This window comes from Bos javanicus, chromosome X, assembly GCF_032452875.1.
Source record: "Bos javanicus breed banteng chromosome X, ARS-OSU_banteng_1.0, whole genome shotgun sequence".
Lineage (NCBI taxonomy): Eukaryota > Metazoa > Chordata > Mammalia > Artiodactyla > Bovidae > Bos > Bos javanicus.
Window position 1 is genome coordinate 117,328,946 of NC_083897.1, and position 21,687 is coordinate 117,350,632.

The 21,687-nt window shown below is 37.1% G+C and overlaps 1 protein-coding gene across 1 annotated transcript in view; it reads right to left on the reverse strand.

Annotated features, from left to right (window-relative positions):
- IL1RAPL1 (interleukin 1 receptor accessory protein like 1) overlaps positions 1-21,687 on the reverse strand; it is a 702,885-nt gene that overhangs the window by 589,325 nt on the left and 91,873 nt on the right. The window contains exons 2-3 of the mRNA XM_061410523.1: positions 7,392-7,578; positions 3,222-3,375 (exon numbers count right to left, since the gene is read on the reverse strand). Of these exons, the coding sequence (XP_061266507.1) occupies positions 3,222-3,375; positions 7,392-7,578 (341 nt within the window). The remainder of the gene's footprint in view (positions 1-3,221; positions 3,376-7,391; positions 7,579-21,687) is intronic.

Genomic DNA, 21,687 nt, shown 5'->3' on the forward strand with positions numbered 1-21,687 from the left:
TGTGGTCAAACAGGAGATGACAAGTGTGAACATCAAAATCTTAGGAATCAGTGAAGTAAAATGGATGGGAATGGGCAAATTTAATTCAGATGACCATTATATCTACCACTGTGGGCAAGAATCCTTCAGAAGAAATGGAGTAGCCCTCATAGTCAGTGAAAGAGTACAAAATGCAGTACTTGTGTGCAATCTCAAAAATGACAGAATGATCTTGATTCATTTCCAAGGCAAACCATTCAATATCAAGTAATCCAAGTCTATGCCCCAACCACTAATGCTGAAGAAGCTGAAGTTGAACAGTTTGAGGAAGACTATAAGACTTTCTAGAACTAACACCAAAACAAGATGTCTTTTCATCACAGGGGAGTGGAATGCAAAAGTAGGAAGTCAAGAGATAGCTGGAATAACAGCAAGTTTGGCCTTGGAGTATAAAATGAAGCAGGACAAAGGTTAGCAAGGTTTTGCCAACAGAACACACTGGTCATAGCAAACACCCTCTTCCAACAACACAAGAGATGACTCTATACATGTATATCACCAGACGGTCAATACTGAAATCAGACTGATTATATTTTCTTTGGAGCCGAAGAAGAAGCTCTATACAGTCAGCAGAAACAAGATCTGGAGCCAACTGTGGCTTAGATCATGAACTTCTTATTGCAAAATTCAGGCTCAAACTGAAGAAAGTAGGGAAACCACTATGCTATTCAGGTATGACCTAAATCAAATCCCTTATGATTATATAGTGGAGGTAATTAATAGATTCAAGGGATTTGACCTGGTAGACAGAATGTCTGAAAAATTATGTATGGATGGAGATTCATAACTGTACAGGAGGCAATGACCAAAACTATCCTAAAGGAAAAGAAATGCAAAAAGGCAAAGAGGTTGTCTGAAGAGCCTTTAAAAATAACTGAGAGAAGAAAGAAGTGAAAGGTAAGGGAGAAAGGGAAAGATATACCCCAATGAATTCAGAGTACCAGAGAATAGCAAGGAAAGGTAAGAAAACATTCTTAAGTAAACAATGCAAAGAAACAGAGGAAAACAATAGAATGAGAGACTAAAGATCTCTTCAAGAAAATTGGAGATGTCAACGGAATATTTTATGCAAGGATGGACATGATAAAGGACAGAAATGACAAGGACCTATCAGAAGCAGAAGAGATTAAGAAGAGGTGGCAAGAAAACACAGAACTATACAAAAAAGGCCTTAATGACCCAGACAACCATGATAGTGTGTCACTCACCTAGAGCCAGACATCCTGGAATGTGAAGTCAAGTGGGCCTTAGGAAGCATCACTACAAACAAAGCTAGTGGAGGTGATGGAATTCCAGTTGAGCGATTTCAAATCCTAAAAAATGATGCAGTGAAAGTGCTGCATTCAATATGCCAGCAAATTTGGAAAACTCAACAGTGGCCACAGGACTGGAAAAGGTCAGTTTTCATTTCAATCCCAAAGATGCGCAATACCAAAGAATGTTTGAACTATTTCACATTTGCGCTCATTTCACATGCTAGCAAAGGTAATGCTTAAAATCCTCCAAGCTAGGCTTCAGCAGTATGTGAACCAAGAACTTCCAGATGTACAGCTGGGTGCAGAAAAGGCACAGGAACCATACAGCAAAATTGCCAACATCCGTTGGATCACAGAGAAATAAAGGGAATTCCAGAAAAACATTTACTTCTGCTTCATTGACTATGCCAAAGCCTTTGACTGTGTGGATCACAACAAACTGGAAAATTCTTAAAGAGATGGGAATACTAGACCACCTTACTTGCCTCCTGAGAAACCTGTATGCAGGTCAAGAAGCAACAGTTAGAATCAGACATGGAACAACAGAGTGGTTCCAAATTGGGAAAGGAGTAGGTCAAGGCTGTATATCGTCACCCTGCTTATTTAACTTATATGCAGAGTATATCATGAGAAACGCTGGCCTGGATGAATCAAAAGCTGGGATCAAGATTGCTGGGGGAAATACTGACAGCCGCAGATATGCAGACAATTCCACTCTAAACAGCAGAAAGCAAAGAGGAACTAAAGAGCTTCTTGATGAAGATGAAAGACGAGAGTGAAAAAGTTGGGTTAAAACTCAACATTCAAAAAACTACAACCATGGCATCTGGTCCCATTACTTCAGGGCAAACAGAAGGGGAAAAACTGGAAGCAATGACAGATAGTATTTTCTTGGGCTACAAATCACTGTGGATGGTGACTGCTGCCATGAAATAAAAAAGACGCTTGCTCCTTGGAAGGAAAGCCATGACAAACCCAGACAGCATATTAAAAAGCAGAGATACCACTTATTAAGAATCTCTCTTAATAAGATAAGAATAATGAATTTTTAACTGACTGAAGGATTGATTTTGATCCCCCCACTTTATCTGTTGGAACCACTTTGAGAGAAGTACACAAGAACATAAAATGAGGGATGAATAAATTATTTAAGAATATATCACTTAAAATGACAAAAATGATGCATATTTATATGTAATTCTGTATCTTGCTAATTGATTTCATACATATTAGCTTATCTCATTCAATCTTGCAAAAATCCTATAAAATAAACAAGGCAAACTTTATCATCACCATTTTATACATGAGGAAACTGATATTCTGAAGGTTATAGTGATTAAAATATTCACATGACTAGTGAGTTGTAGGTCTGTGATTACACACTGTCCTGAATCTTGCTCTCATGCCTTTCTACCTTAGTAACCAGATACAGGAATGAGACCATGCAACGCATCTCACATAATTATTCAAACATTGCACGTGATATTTTGTTATATTCAAGTTCATGAGAACATGTGTCAAGTTCACAGAGTAAAAAAGTAATTTTTCTAATTTGCAACAAGACAGGAAGATCAAGGTAAATTTCATATATTCCATTTCAACACTCTAGGAAATGTTTCCAAAAATGACACCACTACAAAATATAAGCATAATTTTCTGAAATTGTATACTCATTATTTCAAGTACTTTCAAAACCTAACATTTCTATAATCCCCTAAGCCTATTTTCTTTAACCTTTCAAATGCATTTCAGGGCAATATGATTTGAAAACAAGAAGGAATAAATTTCACCTATAGGAATACACTTAGCATTTGGTTAAGTGGTTCTTTCACTGCAAAGATTTGAAAAAATCAATATGAAGCACAAAAGTGAAACTTAAAATGTTAGTTTCATTATTTGCAAGTGAAATACTGAAGACTAGCTTACCTGTAACAGTTAGTTCAGTAGTTCTTCTCACAACAAAGCCTCCATATTTTAACTCACATGTATAATTTCCAATGTCATCTTCTCTGACTTCTCTTATAAGCAGGGTATCTCTTTTGAATACTATACTTGGCCTCCATGTTTTTGTCCTACATTCCTACATGAAGAATATAAAATTTTTATAGTACATACAGTGACTTAAAAATAAAATATTTTAAATGACTAAACCAAAACTTCTAAAGTTATATTTTAAAAATGCTGAAGAGTTTGGAATTAATGCTAAAGATTTTCAAACCTTTTCCATATTTCCAGGAAATCAGGTTCTCAATTTGGAAAAAAGTACTCAAGATTCACTTTATTAATGCATAAGATTAGTGTCTCTAAATCAGATAGTTACATGTTGATGTATTAGATATAATAAAAGGAACATTTATTAAGATTACTTTTGACATCACTTTTAGAAGAAAATATTTTATGTTTGATTTTTATGAAATTAACTACCTTGATACTAATAACATAAAACATAAAATGAATTTTTTAGTGGAAAGTAAAAAAAAAAAAAACTAACTCTATGGAGAAAAATGCTTTAATTCAATATTTTAAATCTTTTAATGCCACATATAGAAATAATTTGATCTTTCCATAGCATACATATTCTGCAATTCATGGAAGAAATGGCCATGATTATTATGTAAGATCTTTATAGTTCCATAATACCAATTTTCATTGTTAATATCAAATTATGGTCTCTGCTTCAAGTTTTGGATTATAATGATGTTGGCTCAGGAGATTTCTGTTTTTGAGAAACACGAGTTCATTTTCTCTAGCCAAATTAAAAATCAACGGAATGAGGATAAAATAGCTTTAAAACTTTTAACATTATCCAGAAGTCATATCTTTTTAAAAATTTATTGGCAAAACAAATTTATACAGATCATTATTTTGAGTATGTATCTCAATGCCTGTGTGTAATTGGGGCACAATTATCTGGCTATTTCAGTGCAAACTACACATTTAATATCTTCATATTAGTTGTATAAATGGTTATGGTTACATGAATTATACACTAAATGTTTGCCATATATGTTCCCTTGACTGTGGACAAATAATCTGAAGACTTTTTAAAATTCCAGATATACTGCATCTTCACCCATCACTTCACTAGTTATGGTCTATCTAGCTTAAGGTCACAATGACTGAGGAGATGGTGGAAACATAACTAAAGGACCTATATGAGGCTAGTCATTTAAAAAATTGAGTGTAAGACTCTGTGTGGGGAGTGTGTGTGCACGTGTGTGTAGTCTCTAATATTTCAGCAAATTCTGAGCTACTATTTGCAAAAAGTGAGAAAAAGTGCGTAACTCTTAAGATCACCTTCTTGTGTGTGCAAGTGTGTACTCAGTTGTGTCCGACTCTTTGCAACCCCATGGAATGTAGCCTGCTAGGCTCTTCTGCCCATGGAATTTTCCAGGCAAGACTACTGGAGTGGATTGCCATTTCCTGCTCCAGGATGAATGTCTTAGCAAACAACAAAGAAATTGCGTATCTAGGAGTTGAATGTACACATGAAAAATATTTGTAATTGAAGACCTGGGTCAAACTCTCCTAATATCCCTTCTTTTTTGAGGAATTAATCAGGGCTTGCTTAGAATTTTCCAACGGAAAGCAAGCAAATTTTAGAAAATCAGGATTAGAAATATTCATACAATTAAGACATATAAAATACAAAGCTCATATGCACAGGAACAAAAATAATGGGGCTAATTTTAAGGCTATTTAACATTGTCCAAGACAGAAATCCAGGGAAAAGTAAAAAAATATTTCAACAGTTCCCTTGATGTTCTGAATCCTCCATTGTTTATAATCAAGAATGAAAGTAAGTCATTCGGAGAAGGGCATTGCTAATATTGGAAAATCCTTTAAAGATTACTAAAGATGCATCAGTTTTCATTCCAATCCCAAAGAAAAGCAATGCCAAAGAATGCTCAAACTACCACACAATTGCACTCATCTCACATGCTAGTAAAGTAATGCTCAAAATTCTCCAAGTCAGGCTTCAGCAATATGTGAACCATGAAATTCCAGATGTTCAAGCTGGCTTTAGAAAAGGCAGAGGAACAAGAGATCAAATTGCCAACATCCAAAACGTTGGATCATCAAAAAAGCAACAGAGTTCCAGAAAAACATCTATTTCTGCTTTATTGACTATGCCAAAGCCTTTGACTGTGTGGATCACAATAAACTGTGGAAAATCTGAAAGAGATGGGAATACCAGACCACCTGACCTGCCTCTTGAGAAACCTGTATGCAGGTCAGGAAGCAACAGTTAGAACTGGACATGGAACAACAGACTGGTTCCAAATAGGAAAAGAAGTACGTCAAGGCTGTATATTGTCACCCTGCTTATTTAACTTATATGCAGAGTACATCATGAGAAACGCTGGGCTGGAAGAAGCACAAGCTGGAATCAAGATTACCAGGAGAAATATCAATACCCTCAGATATGCAGATGATACCACCCTTATGGCAGAAAGTGAAGAGGAACTAAAGAGCTTCTTGATTAAAGTGAAAGAAGAGAGTGGAAAAGTTGGTTTAAAGCTCAACATTCAGAAAACTAAGATCATGGCATCCGGTCCCATCACTTCATGGCAAATAGATGAGGAAACAGTGGAAACAGTGGGCTGACTTTATTTTGGGGGGCTCCAAAAATCACTGCAGATGGTGATTGCAGCCATGAAATTGGAAGAAAAGTTATGACCAACCCAGATAGCATATTAAAAAGCAGAGACATTACTTTGTCAACAAAGGTCTGTCTAGTCAAGGCTATGGTTTTTCCAATAGTCATGTATGGATGTGAGAGTTGGACTATAAAGAAAGCTGAGCGCCAAAGAATTGATGCTTTTGATCTGTGGTGTTGGAGAAGACTCTTGAGAGTCCCTTGGACTGCAAGGAGATCCAACCAGTCCATCCTAAAGGAGATCAGTCCTGGGTGTTCATTGGAAGGACTGATGTTGAAACTGAAATTCCAATACTTTGGCCACCTGATGAGAAGAGCTGACTCATTTGAAAAGACCCTGGTGCTGGGAAAGATTGAGGGCAGGAAAGGGGACGACAGAGGATGAGAAGGTTGGATGGCATCACCGACTCAATGGACATGAGTTTGGGTAAGCTCCGGGAGTTAGTGATGGACAGGGAGGCCTGGAGTGCTGCGGTTCATGGGGCTGCAAAAAAGTCAGACACGACTGAGCGACTGAACTGAACTGAACTGAAAGATGTATTTCCTGTTTCATTTCTAACAAGTTTGGAATTCAAAAGCTATCAGTCCTGAGGACTCACATTCTGTATACTGATATTTGTGAATCTAGTTAGTAAAAGATCCAGCTTCCTACATTCCTATTTCTAGTTAGTTGGACAAAACAAAGTTTATACTAGGAATCTTTAAACCATGGATAAAATATTCCAGACAAATGTTCACAGCCTGTATAATGTATTTTCTTGAGTATGTTCAATAACAAAACTATCTTTTATGATATAAATTAAAGAATATGTTCAAATCCTGAAGTTCACTCAATGATGTGACAGGAAGAACAGTGTCTGCTTATTCTGTTTAAGGCTAAATTTTCTTCTGGTTTTTGGGGAAAAAAAAAAGTTAATCTAACACTATTTTTATAATGTTATACATTTTCATCAGGTTTTCAAAAATATGCATACTTTTATATGAAAAGGATTAGAATATGCACATAGGTACTTCCATTAAACAGAATATTTCAGTAAACTGGTATACAATTTTACCACAGAAGCAAGTCAATCCTTTCTCTGCTGTTTGGGGATATTTTAGACTGCTTATATGAGTGCTTTAAAATGAATGCTTGACATATTTCAGTTCTTGAAATTATCAACACAGATTATAATAGAATTGAAATGATTATCAGCATAAATTATATCTAAACATTCACACAATAGCTTACTACAGTGGACTACCATATAAACATTGACTAGGATTTTCAAAGTCACTCGTTTTAAAACTTACAATGACCAGCACAACTTGCTGTAGTATTTTATAAAGGCAGAACTGAACTACAGAACACCCATTAGTGTTTTTTTTTATCCAACTTACCCTATAAGATACACATGAATCTATTTATGAGCAATAAAATCATTCATAGTCCATACCTTATACCACAGGATTTCAGGTTCTCTGCTTGGTAGCAAAAAGTCTTCTATGTCACGGCAGGCAATTTCCTTGCTTTTGCTAAGTTCAGCTTTATCAAAGTACTTCATCTTGGAATTGTAGCAGAGTCCAGTGTCATTTTCGCCTACTGTCAGTGAGATGGATACTTTCATACAGTAAGTGGAGTTTCTGTAACAAAGCAGAATAAATATGGTGGCCTGGTGTGAACAAATAGCAACCGATGCCAAGGGAGTACATTTACTTCAGTCAAAAAGGGAAAGAAGGATAAAAACTCTATTGATTAATTAATGTATGGTATCATGGCTTATTCCACAGGGCTCTTATCTGTCAGCTAAACAATGCTTGGTTCTGTTAAACCACTTATATATTTTTCATATGCTGGGAAGAAAGTTTTATAATATATACAGGTTTGGTTTGAAAAAATGTTCAATAGAGATTTTTGTTATCTAGAAAAATAAAAGTAATAAAAATATTTAGGTCAAGAAAGAAATCAAGTTTGGGTATAATTATGCTAAAATCAGTAAACTCATACTCAGCCATAAATACACATGAAATAATGCCATTTGCAGCGACATGGATGAACCTAGAGATTGTCCTACTGGGTAAAGTAAGTCAGACAAAGAAAGAGAAATACCATATGGTATTGCTTATATGTGTAATATAAAAAAGAATAGTAAAAATTAGCTTATTTACAAAACAGAAATAGAGTCACAGCTATAGAAAACAAGCTTATGGTTACCAAAGAGGGATAAATTGGGAAACTGGGATTAACATATATTCACACTATTATATATAAAATAGATAACTAATAAGGACTTACCATATAGCACAAGGAACTCTACTCAATACTCTGTACTGACTTTATGAGAAAGGGATCTAAAAAAGAGTGGATATATGTATATGTATAACTGATTCACTTTGTTGTATAGCAGGAACTAACACAACATTGTAAATCAACTATATTCCAATAAAAATTGTTGTTATTCACTCAGTCATGTCCAACTCTTTTGAGACTCTATGGACTGTAGGCCACCAGGCTCCTCTGTCCATGGGATTTTCCAGACAAGAGTACTGGAGTGGGCTGCCATTTCTTTCTCCAAGGGATCTTCCCCACCCAGGGATAGAACCCAAGTCTCCTGCTTTGCAGTTGGGTTCTTTACTGCTGAGCCACCAGGGAGTCAGGCATTCATTGGTCATTAGGGAAATAATTTACACTGCATGAGATGTAGTTGCATACCCTCATGATAAAAAGAAACTAACACATACTGTTTGTAACTTTGTTTTTATTCATCTATCACCCTAAGTTTTTCAGAAAAAAAATGTTTTAAAGACATACACTTTATATTTTATCATAATCACACTTTTTCCTGCTTTATCTACAAGGAACTTTATACTTTCATTTTGTTAGGTAGTTAGAATAGGAAAAAGGAGTCCAGAATGGTGGTGGCTAAAAGATAAGGAAGGGAAAAGCCCATGAAAATAGAACAAAGGAAGCTCTGAGAACCTGAGTGAGGACCTCAGGTAGAACAAACAGCAGTCCTGGCTAGCCCAATTTACATAGGGCAGGCCCAGGGGGAGGAGAAAAAACATATAAAAAGAGAAGCCAAAATTGGGCCAGGGGCCTCTCTTCTCTTCCTGTCTTTTGGGTCGGCATGCCCTGAAGGCATGCATGCCTTGAGGATGTATTTTCCTAAATAAAAATTAATTAAAAATAAAATAAGATTGGTAAACTGAACAAAGAAATAGGAAAATGTAACTGGTCTATTAATCATAATGGAACGACAGGAATAAGGCTGCTCAAGTCATAAAGTACTTACTGGTTGTCTGCTAAGAGGAGACATTTTCAATGACTATGGGCAGTAAACAGTCTTGGATAAAAGTATTGCTCTGTTACAATCTGTCTTTACAGACTCATACCCACTTGGACTGCAGTCCAGGTTGTGAGACGGGAGAAACATACTGATATATTATGTAAGGACAACACCATCCTGTTAGACAAATTCTACAGAATCAGTTGATTAAATCAGCACATCAATTTATTCTTTGCTGGATCCGAGATTAGGTTTATAATGTAATGCATTAAAATAGAAATTGTGTTCAGAGATCTCTTTGAAAAAGTCGGACCAAAGGAAGTTTTCTTGTAAATTGCACCATTTCTGTTTGCTAATTTAGCTTCTGGACAGTCAATGAACACTAATAACGTGTCAGTCATTGTGCCAGGCAGTGAGAATAAAGAGAAGAATTAGACATCAGACTTAAGGTTTTCTTAAGAGAACTCTTTTGGTAAGTGCTTGATGGCATATATATGGCCATCAAAGTCCTGGACTTGAATCTTACTGTTATATTTACAACTTGAGGCAACTCACCAAACACCTCTGAAACTCTCAAGTGGTGTGCAGAGACAACACTTTTCCAAGTATTGAATGTGATACTAAATTAAAACCTGTTTGGCCTGTCCTAGGTGTTCAATCAGGAGAAGGCAATGGCTACCCACTCCAGTATTCTTGCTTGGAGAATTCCATGGACAGAGGTACCTGGCGGAAGTCCATGGGGTCACAAAGAGTTGGGCACGACTGATTAACACACACACAGGTATTCAGTGATGCTGATTCCTCTCTGCTTTGCACTGACGTACATGGACCACAGCCCCCAAGTCCTCCTCCTTATTCAGTCAAGATGCTTTGTTGTTTAAGCAGCAACTTGATTTAGATTCCTGCTTTTTTTTCTTCTCATGCTAATATGACACACTGAGAATGACCAGAAGATAGCCAGATTTGCTGTGGTATAATAGAGAACATACTTGGTATTTTTCCTGGCATAGATCTTCTAAAACTCTTAAATTTCTTGAGTGATTTTTCCTGAGTATTATTTATAAGGGGTCCCTTTTGATCACATTTGGGTTTGTGTTAAGAGCTGACTTTGAGTGGAGCAAGACAGACCAAGAGATCAGAGTTAGGCCTTTCAGCCCCACCCACTGACAGGAAGGGGATAGGCATTGGAGACTGAGCGCTTTAAAAACTCTTAAAGCAAAAGGTTTGATGAGCTTCAGCTTCAGTGAACACAAGGCAGGGCTGGGTCAGTGGCAGGCCTGGAGAGCTTGTGCAAGCTCTGTGCCTCTTCCCTCATGCCTTGCCCTACACACCTCTTTCATCTGGCTGTTCATTTGTATCCTTTGAAATACACTTTGCAATAAATCAGCAATAGCAATAAACTGACTTTCTGAGTTCTATGACCCATTCTAGCAAATGACAGAATCTGAGTGCGTTCTGCAAACCTCTGATTGACAGCTGGTCAGTCAGAAGTGTAGGTAATTTGTGGACTTGCAACTGGCCTCTCCCAGGACTGAGCCCTTAACCTGTGAGGCCTGACACTAAGTCCAGGAAGATAGTGCCAGAACTGAACTGAATGGTAAAAAGACATCCAGCTGGTTGAAGAATGATGTCATGTGGGAAAAACCCCATGCATCTGGTGTGAGAAGTTTGAGAGTAAAGGAACAAAACAGAGTTTACCATTACTGTTAGTTATTCAGCTTTATATCGGGTAGCAGAGAAAACTTCCACAAAAAAATAGAATTTAGATTTCTCTAGCTTCATATAATATGTAGTCTACAAGTATATCTACAATACTTAATACGTGAAACCATTAGCTATTAAACAGTCAATTAGTAGCCTGAAAAACGTCCTCAGAGAAGGTGCTCAGGGATTTTTCTAGAATGATGAGACATATTCCCTGCCCCAATCCCTCACAATCTAGAAGTGATACACAAGTAAACAGCTGAAATTCAACGTGATAAATACTACAAAGGTGGCAGGTACCACCACAGGAGTGCCAAAGAAAGAAAGAAGAAGACTTGATAAACTGTCATATATGATTATCTTAAAGTATGAATAACTTTAAAGTATTAGTAATTTTAAGAAAGGCTATTTCAAGGAATATTATGCACAAAGGCTTGAAGGCATGGAACAACTTGGCATGTTTGAAGAAATGCAAATAATTTGGTGTGACTGAATTATAAGGTAGTGATAAAGAACAGCAGGGATTGGAACTGGAGAGGTGTGCAGAAGCCAGGTTGAAAGTCCTGTAAAGTCACCATAAAGACTTTGGACTTTATGCTGGGAAATGGTGACATTTGGATTTTGGAAAGATTTTTCTGATTGTAGTGAAAAAATGAATTGAACCGGATTGGAAGGAGGACTAAGTACATGACACAAATTAGGAAGCAATTGTATTTACTCAGGAAAAAAAATGGCAACTCCAACAATGGCAATGTCCATTGAGGTAAAAAGGAGGGATCATGTTTAAAATATATTTAAGATATAGAATCAATGTGATAGTGAAGGAGCAAGGGAAAGAGAGACATATAAGATGATAAAGAAGTTTTCTCAGATGAGTATATGAAAGGTAGCATCAATCTTTCAACATGGAAGATATTGAAAAAGAAAAAGCTTTGAGAGCAAAGAAAGCATGTTAAATTTTAGCTTGAGCTTCACACCCAAGAGGGAAAAAAATCCTCTTTGGGTCTGCCAGCAATATTGCTCATGCATTATTTATTAATTTCACTCCAGTACAGACTAAAGCATGCTCTTCTCAGGCTCCTTTTAAGATAATTCTTTTTAAGAAAAAATAATTTACTAAATTATTAACTATTTTAGGATACATTCAACTGTCTTAAAACATTTGAGGCTTAGAAACATACTGATATTTGTAGAACATGGTAGAATTCTTAAAGAACAGACTTTTCTAAGAAGTAAATCAGTGAATTCTGATTTTGAACCTTCCACATTAATCTTTTAAATTCAAGAGTCTTAGGTCTTCTTTCTCCTCAGACTTACTTTGTTGTCGGTTTTCCCACATCTCCTTGTATCAAATACAAGGCCATTGGGTCAACAGTAAGATCACTAAAGCCCAACTGCAGAGGTTCAGATTTCAGCCCAATCACTCATTACTTTTGAAAACAGGGAAAGTTACTTCACCTTAGGCTTCCATTTCATCATTTATACAAGGAGAAAATAATACAAAAGACCTTATAGGTTGCTGTGAGAATCAAGCATGTTAAAACATGGTCTTGTTATAAAGCCAGTGTGGGCCTCAGTCGTTCAGTCATGTCTGACTCTTTGAGACCCCATGGGCTGTAGCCCGCCAGGCTCCTCTGTCCATGGGATTTCCCAGGCAAGATACTGGAGTGGGTAGCCATTTCCTTCTCCAGGGGATCTTCCTGACCCAGGGATGGGACCTGAGTCTCCTGCATTGCAGGCCGATTCTTTATGGTCTGAGCCACCAGGGAAGCCTTAAAATACAGTTTCAGTCTTTTAATGAGTATTAGAGCTTATTATCTGTACTGGATTCCCTTTTCCTACTTCCTTTATATTTCTATTTTGCAGTAGGGCTAAACAGTGTTTGTTTAGAAGGTAGGTTAGATAGACAGCATCACCATGATGATGCCTTCAGTTCCTCGGTGTTTAATTAGTGTGAAGCATAAGAATACAGATAAGTCCTTATTTTGTCTTCTGGGATATGTGTTTGGGCTAGACAAGAATGAGGAAAGTTTATAAAAAATAAAACTCCTCACCTCAGTCACCCTGTCTTGCTCTCTTATAAATGAAACTGAACCCTAATTTTCACAATGTGGCTCCAGATGAACAAACTTAGATATTCTTATTTTCCTGTCTTTTATTCCCAGGTTTGTGAGGCGATTGTTGATTTACTACTGTCTGGTAATGTCTGAAATTCCAGACTCCCCAGGATAGCACTATTTTCAAATTACTTGCGATGTTTTAATACTTGTTTACTGTTTCTGTTCATCAGCAGGTGGTTTTAAAAGCTAAAAATAAAGCAGCATCCAATGAATGCTACAGTCCTATTTACTGAGAAGAGCTAACAGGAAGCAAGCAACTTGTGACACATTAATAAACATATGACCCCCTGAGGGGAGTGACACACTCTCAAAGTAAAGAGTCCCATCCGTCATCATTAAATCTGCAGTATGACTGCTATGGCACTGTGGGTCACTGTACTCAGGGAGATATGGTGGAAGGGGGTAAATGGGAAAAGAGTGCTCAGCCAGGATTTACAGTAAAAATCATGAGCACATATCAACTCAGCTTCTATTGTTTTATCAGATGAGCTGCAATGTAGGCAAAAATTAAATCATGACTGCTGGTTCCAATGTTTGTCAAATGGGTAGAGAGACAGGATATTACATGTATGTGGACAAAATGGTTGTTCATAATTGAGAGTTAATATTCATCATTTCCAGTGAAGAAATATTAATGTGAAATGTTTTTAAAACCTACTTTGTTCTAGCAAGGGCAACCCTGCAGGATACACAAGTGCACAAAACGTACTGTACAAACAACACAGATAGAGTTATTTCTTTCAACCTCCTGAGGTTACAGCAAAGGGACCCAAAACTTCAAGTAAGTCAATGATTCGTCCAAGTTCTACTAACTGGTGGCAGAAATGGGATTGGAACTCATATCTCCTAACTTCTAATTCATTGGTCTCTTCTGTACACTACTGAAGATAAGTAGTGCTGGGTTAGCGCACATAAACTATATATACACTGTTTAAAACAAAAGAAAACTACCTACTTTTAGCCCCGATTTTATATTATTTTACATTCTAGAATAGATGCCTATGGGAGAAAGGCAGAAGGTGCTTTAACTTGAGTTTCTTTGAAAAGTTAGGTCCTTAAAACTCTCAAACATCTAAAAAGGAATAAAAGGGTGCAAGCAGCAGGAATTAAATAAATATCATGGTTTCATCAACTCTTTCTACTATACACTTTCTACATGTATATACATACTTGTAAAAGGAACAGCTTTGGATAGGACTGACTTAGGGTGGTGTTTATAAGGGAAAAAGAAAGCTAGCCTAAATACAGAGCAAGTACTAGGGATTAACAAACATTTCTGGACATAATTAAGAAGTAAATCTATGACACAGAAAATAGAATTAAAATACTTTCTGTAAGTACAGTCACTGGAAGTCAGTACAATGTACTAAATTTCTCCACAAGCTCCTTAGCAGTGTGCTACTTTGAAATAGCAAGAGTCTGAATTGGCATGCAAGGAAGAGACCAGAGATTTTTAAATTTATCTTTCAAAGGATGACAGTATTACACAGCTACAGATCGAGGTGTGAAAATCTGGGTAGTGCAGGCAGGAGGTAAGAAAGAAAAACATATGTGGGAAGAGAAATTTTGTATATTACCTGATTAGCTATAGAGTATAATAAAAGTCATGTTATTCCATACCTAATGGTAGCACAGATTCAATTATTCTATAATCACACCCCCTATGCATGATAATGTATGGTATTCAGTGTCTCTCTCCACTCCAACAGAATTACCAGCAACACGATTGTTAAATATGTCCTCTATGGAGGCGTCACTGAACACTTGACCTGTATATTATGTTAATTTCCTGGTCCCTAGGGGAAATAATAATATTTCCATAATGTTCAGAAATCTCTTCCCACTTTATGAAGTGCTGAAAGAGATGGGGATTTGATCGATATTTTTAAAGGATTAAGTTGTTTTAGGCTTCTATGTTTTATATGGTTTAACATTCTTCTTTTTCAAGTCATAATCTTTGGTACATATTTTTTTTTTTTTTTTGTAAAAACAAAAGCAGAGAGTATTTTTGAAGCACTACAAACGTTTGGGGACTGAAAAACAGCACAGAGGTGTGGAAAATCTGAAAGTTCAGTTACTACAGAATGGAGCAGAGCTCAACTGTTTCAAAGGTGGCTTCTTAAACTATAGATTCGACTGTAGTGTTTAACCACTTATTGTGAAAACGGATGTTGGGAATCAAAAACGTCAGCGTTAGACTGTGGCAGGAACATCTTACAGTTTGTTAAGGCTTAAATATACATTGATAATTCATTTCTAATCTTAAAGCCTTATAATTTTTCTATCTGTATTTCTTTTTATCAGTCCTTACAGTGATGCCTGAAGCTATGCATGTGGCCCCTCTATCTCATCTTTCTCAGCACACCCTATGCTTACAGTGACTTACGAAAAATGTGAAATTTGTTTGCATTAGGTTTTCTTTTCAGAAGAGCTCTGGAGGACCTATTGATTTAATTGTGATTGAAATCAGTTCTTGTAAAAGGACAAGAATAAGAACATGGAGCAATTGATAAGACCTAAAAGTACCAGCTTAAGCGACTTCCCTGGTGGCTCAGATGATAAAGGGTCTGCCTACAATGTGGGAGACCCAGGTTTGATCCCTGGGTCGGGAAGATCCCCTGGAGAAGGAAATGGCAACCCACTCCAGTATTCTCGCCTGGAAAATCCCATGGACGGAGGAGCCTGGTTGGCTACTGTCCATGGGGTTGCAAAGAGTCGGACACGACTGAGTGACTTCACTTCACTTAAAAGTACCAGCTTAGTACCTTCTTGTTTGAAATTCTTTTTCCTAAATGCAACTGGTAAGTTGAACTTCATCTACAATCTTCTGCTAACTATACATTTAAAACAATTATCTCCCTCTTTTTTGATGGAAAGCAAATAACATAATCTTATCATTTTAATCTTTCTAGCCTGGTATTCCTGGAATACTAGATGTGAAGAGGACTTGTATGAAATTCTAGTCTAGTATTTCTCCCCATGAGTTATTACTGGAGCAGGAGAACTTTGAAACTTCATTACTATAGACCCTGAGGTCTCCCTCTAGACCTCTTCTGAAGAAAAAGAGACAGATTTAAAACAGACACACACACATACAAAACATGTCACCAAAGGAAACTGAGGCTCAGGAAGTATGCTCAGGGTCATGTAAATTTCAAATTTCTTCAGAGAAGCTATGACTGACCTCTCTATCACTATCCAGATTGTCTCTGTTTATTTTCTTCATAACAATCACAATTTATAATTACCTGTTTTCCCTTATTTTGCTGCCTCCTCTGTTAATAGATATTCTTCTTGTAATAGGTAAATTAAGAGAGTTAGCTCTATGCTGGCTGAATTCTTAAAGGCATATATTTTTTCAAAATTCACACAACATAATATTAACCATTTGCAAGTGCACAGTGAAGCATCGTTTAGCACATTCATAATGTTGTGCGGCCATCACCTCTATCTTGTTCCAAGACATTATCATCACTCCAAAATGAAACTCAGACCCATTAGCAATCACTCTCCATTTCTCCAGCCCCGTAGCTCCCGACAGCCACTAATCAGATTTTTGTCCTTATGGATTTGCTTAGTTGGAATATTTCATAGAAAAGAAATCATATAACATGTGGACTTTTGTGTCTGAGACTTTTTCTTTTTCACTTAGCATCATGTGTTCAAGGTTCATTCACATTGTGATATGTATTTGTAACTCATTCCTTTTCTTTTTGTCTGAACAATAGCCTATTGGATGGATATATTTAGTTTCCTGCTTCCATATTTTGATTATTAAAAATAGTGCTGCTATGAACATTCATCTACAAGTATTTGTTTGCATGTGTCTTGGGATTCCCAGGTGGTGCAGTGGTAAAGAATCTGCCTGCCAATGCAGAAAACACAAGAGACTCAGATTCCATCCCTGGGTGGTAAAGGTTTCCCTGGAGGACGGCATGGTAACCCACTCCAGTATTCCTGCCTAGAAAAGTCCATGCACTGATGGGCTACAGTCCATGGGGTCAGAAAGAGTTGGACTCAACTTAGCACACATGCATTACATACTTCTTGTAATACTTTTGTGTGTGTATCTAGGAGTAGAAATGTTGAGTCCTGTGGTTATTCTATGCTTAAGTTTTAAATGATTCAGGGACTTTTCAAAAAAAAATCTCTTAAACTCTTCTACTTTTCTAAACAGTCCAGTTTCTCCTGACATATGGAGAATAATACATTATAGGAATTTGTTCAGTGATGGCTGATTTAGAATAAGGACTTAAGAAACCTAATGATATCCCTGAGTGTCTTGTACAGTGCCAGGCATATAATAGGCACTCTGAATAAACATTTGTTAAATGAATGAATGAACTATTAGTTCATGGCTACAAAGTTCTGATTTACACTGCTTTTTGCTTAAGCCCTCTAAACAATCCTCACCTATATCCCACCATACTTTTGGGCTGGCCAAAAAGTTCATTTGGGTTTTTGAATAAGCTGGTACAGAAAAACGTGATTGAACTTTTTGCCAACCCAATACTTTTTACTTCCTTTCTCTGTATGCTTCTTTGACATAGCACATGTCAAGAATGTGGATGTGCCAAGAAAATGTCTCTTGCAAGCCAGGCAAAAATTGCAACACAGCTGTAAAGATTTCCTAGCAATGAACCCTAACCTGGTTAATCTCCTCCCACCATGCCTACAACAGACCTTTTTAGCATAGTAGACTTCTTGATTTGAAAGATAAGGGAAAGATGAGAGAAGGGGAGCATAAATGTTTGAGCCACATTTGGGTCAGTTGCAAATCACTTTTTTTCTCTCCAACCATCACACAGGGAGGTTTTTCTAAAGTGACTCTAATAACTCTTGTACTATTAAATCTTGCTCCGAGACTGCTGTGGAAAAGAGGTGATTTAGGATTCACACACTCGGCTAATCCTGCAACCCACCCCTCATTTTATGATGAAAATTCCAGGGAAAATTTCAATAGAGTAAAACAAAATCTATACTGATCTTTAAAGAAGACAGAGAACTACCAGAGTCTGCTGAAATTTTACCCATGTACAAATAGATTTTTCAGAGTTAGCCTAATGTTTTGAAATTTAAAGCCATACTTTCCCCCTGCTGCTGCTGCTAAGTCGCTTCAGTCGTGTCCGACTCTGTGAGACCCCATAGATGGCAGCCCACCAGGCTCCCCCGTCCCTGGGATTCTCCAGGCAAGAACACTGGAGCGGGTTGCCATTTCCTCCTTCAATGCATGAAAGTGAAAAGTGAAAGTGAAGTCGCTCAGTCGCATCCGACTCTTAGCGACCCCATGGACTGCAGCCTACCAGGCTCCCCCGTCCATGGGACTTTCCAGGCAGGAGTACTGGAATGGGGTGCCATTGCCTTCTCCCTTCCCCCTACTGTATGTAAACCAAATCTGGACAATGTTACCAAATAGTTGCTATAATCAGTGATTTTTTTCCTACTAATACTTCTCTAAGTATTTTATGAATATAATAATGGTCATATGCTTTATTTATTTTCACTTTCCGGGTCAAAATTTCCTAACAATAGCTTGGCTTTCCTTGACTTCAAGATAAAAATACAAGTGATAAGCAAAATTAACTGTGAAAATGGTAGATAAACTAAATTATAATGGGCATTTATATCATATATTTAACTACATGTAAAACACAAAAACTGAATCTATTCCATAAAATTGACAAGAGGTGCATATTTCCAGACTCTGGAGACTGGTGTTATTTTGAAGATACAATGTTTACCAAAATGCACAGTCAAGAGTTTCATGTAAAGAGTGACTTGGAACGTAACGTATTTAAAAGTGGCTCAACTTCTGCATACACAAAGAAGACAGACAGTGTATCTGTATCTGGGAAAACTACTCCTCACTCAAGAAAAGTTTGGGGGAAATGGATATGGAACTACAATTACTTTCTGAAGAAGGGATTGCAGGGACCTCCCTGAATTTATTTGTTCACAGCTCCAATTTGAAGATAACAAGTGAGGTCTTGCTTGCTTTTTCGTCACTTTCTAATGTCTCAAGTCTTTTACTTCCTTTTCTCTTGTTATGGTTTGAGATAGTTTCATTCTAAGTAAATTTTGGCATATTGCCTCTTAAACTTTTCATAGCAAAGGCAGGCCAATTCATAGAAACAAAACAAAACTATTAAGCCCAGTAGGAGACACTCACATAATACAGGAATGAATATATTAACTATCATTTGCTACAGGAGCTAATTAAATATCATTCATTGAACATTTCAAATTCATTCAGTCAGTCAATATTTACTGAATGAAGACTATGTGCTTGGCCCAACTGGGGATAAAGCAGTGAATAAACAAGTGCTTGGTCCTATGGCACTTATACTCTACTGAGAGAAAATGCTAGGGCAAAAAAACTTTATGAAATACTAATTCATACCCATTAAGATATCTATTTTTTTTTTTTTAAAGAAAAAGGAAAACAAGTTTGGCGAAGATATGGAGAAGTTGGAACTCTTGTGCATTGCTTGTGGGAATGGAAAATGGTGCAGCTGCTGTGGAAAACCAGCTTGGCAGTTCTTCAAAAAGTTAAACACAGAATTACCATACGATCCAGCAATTTCACTCCTAGTCATATACCTAAAAGAACTGAAAACAGAAACATAAACAGATACTTGTACAATAATGTTCATAACAGCATTATTCATGATAGCCCAGAAGTGTAAATGTCCACCAAAAGATGAAGGAATAAGCAAAGCATGGTATAGACATACAACAGGATATTTGGACTGTAAAAGAATGAAATTCTGATACATGTTACAACATGGATGAAGCTTGAAAACATTATGTTAAGTGAAATAAGTCAAGACACAAAAGGACAAATATCCTATGACTCCACTTACATAATGTACACAGGATAGGCAAACTGCTAGAGATAAGGCTGGGGAGAGAGGAAGGGATGGGGGATTACTGTTTAATGGGTACAGAGTTTCTATTTGGGATGAGGAAAAATATCTAGAAATAGTGGTGATGATTGAGCAACAGTATGAATGTAATTAATGTCACTAAATTGTACAACTAACAATGGTCAAAATGGTAAATTTTATGTTAAGTGCATTTTACCCCAATAAAAATTTAAATTTTATACTTTGTATGGGAAAAATATAATATATGAATTACATCTCGACAAAGCTACTATTTAAAAAAAAATCTTTATATGTATTATCTCATTTAATCTCCCTCGACGTAATCTCATTTATCCCTTTCACTTCAGATACCACCTCTATGTTTTTGTCTCCTATATGCATATCTCTGGGCTTCCCTGGTGGCTCAGAGGTTAAAGCTCTGACCTCTATCTGAAATTTAGATTTATATGCCTAGTTGTTTATCATACTTAACTGAAATCAAAAAATTAGTTTAGATCTAATATGACTCATAAATAAATCCTTACTTCTACCCTCAAATCTATTCTTACCCTAGTCTCCCCCCTCTCGGAGAAGGCAATGGCACCCCACTCCAGTACTCTTGCCTGGAAAATCCCATGGACGGAGGAGCCTGGTAGGCTGCAGTCCATGGGGTTGCTAAGAGTCGGATGCGACTGAGCGACTTCACTTTCACTTTTCACTTTCATGCATTGGAGAAGGAAATGGCAACCTGCTCCAGTGTTCTTGCCTGAAGAATCCCAGGGACGGGGGAGCCTGGTAGGCTGCCGTGTATGGGGTCGCACAGAGTCGGACACGACTGAAGTGACTTAGCAGCAGCAGCAGTAGTCTCCCCTCTATCACTGACAGACACAACATTTATCTAGTTGCTCAAGCAAAATAACTAGAAATCCCTTGAAATGTTAGTTTTGTCCCAATGGAACTAGTGTGATGTCAGTGTTTTTGCTGTTTAGTCACTAAGTCATATCTGACTCTTTGCAACCCCACGGACTGTAGCCCTCCAGGCTCCTCTTTCCATGGGATTCTCCAGGCAAGAATACTGGATGGGTTGGCATTTCCTTCTCCAGGGGACCTTTCCCACTCATGGATCAAACCTGTGTCTCTTCAGATTCTTTACCACTGAGCCACCAGGGAAGCCTGTGATGCAAGTGAGGGGTGCCAAAAACTCAAAAATTAAGGTAAATATTACCTCAATGCAATATTGAATAAAACCAAATTAATACAAAAATAATCCATGAAAACAATAAAGGCTTATAATTCTTTAGTATACCACTCTGTATTATATTTATCCTATCAATGATCACTAATTTATATTTTTCCTGACTTTATTTTTATTTTCTCTTCCACAAGAAAGGGAGTCTTATTCATCTTGTTTACCACTTTGTCCCATAAATACGTTCCCCATGTCCCAGGCTCTCATGACAACTGACTTTCAGGTTGGATTTTTTTCAAGAAAGGATGTGTTGTTTCAGCTTCTGGGTCTGATAACACCAATTCCTTCCTCTCTTCTTCCCTTCATATATAGGGGTGGTTGCTAATCCCTGGATTGCCTATGTCCCACCATTTCAGCACTTCTCACATATTTATAACCCATTTCCCACATTAAATTATCCCTACTGAACTGCTTAGAATGAACTTGCTTTAACTGACTAGATCTTGGCTAATATAGTAGTTTAGGAAACAAATATATGACTGTTTAATCTACATTACACATAAATTGCTAAAAGTCACCCAGGAGGT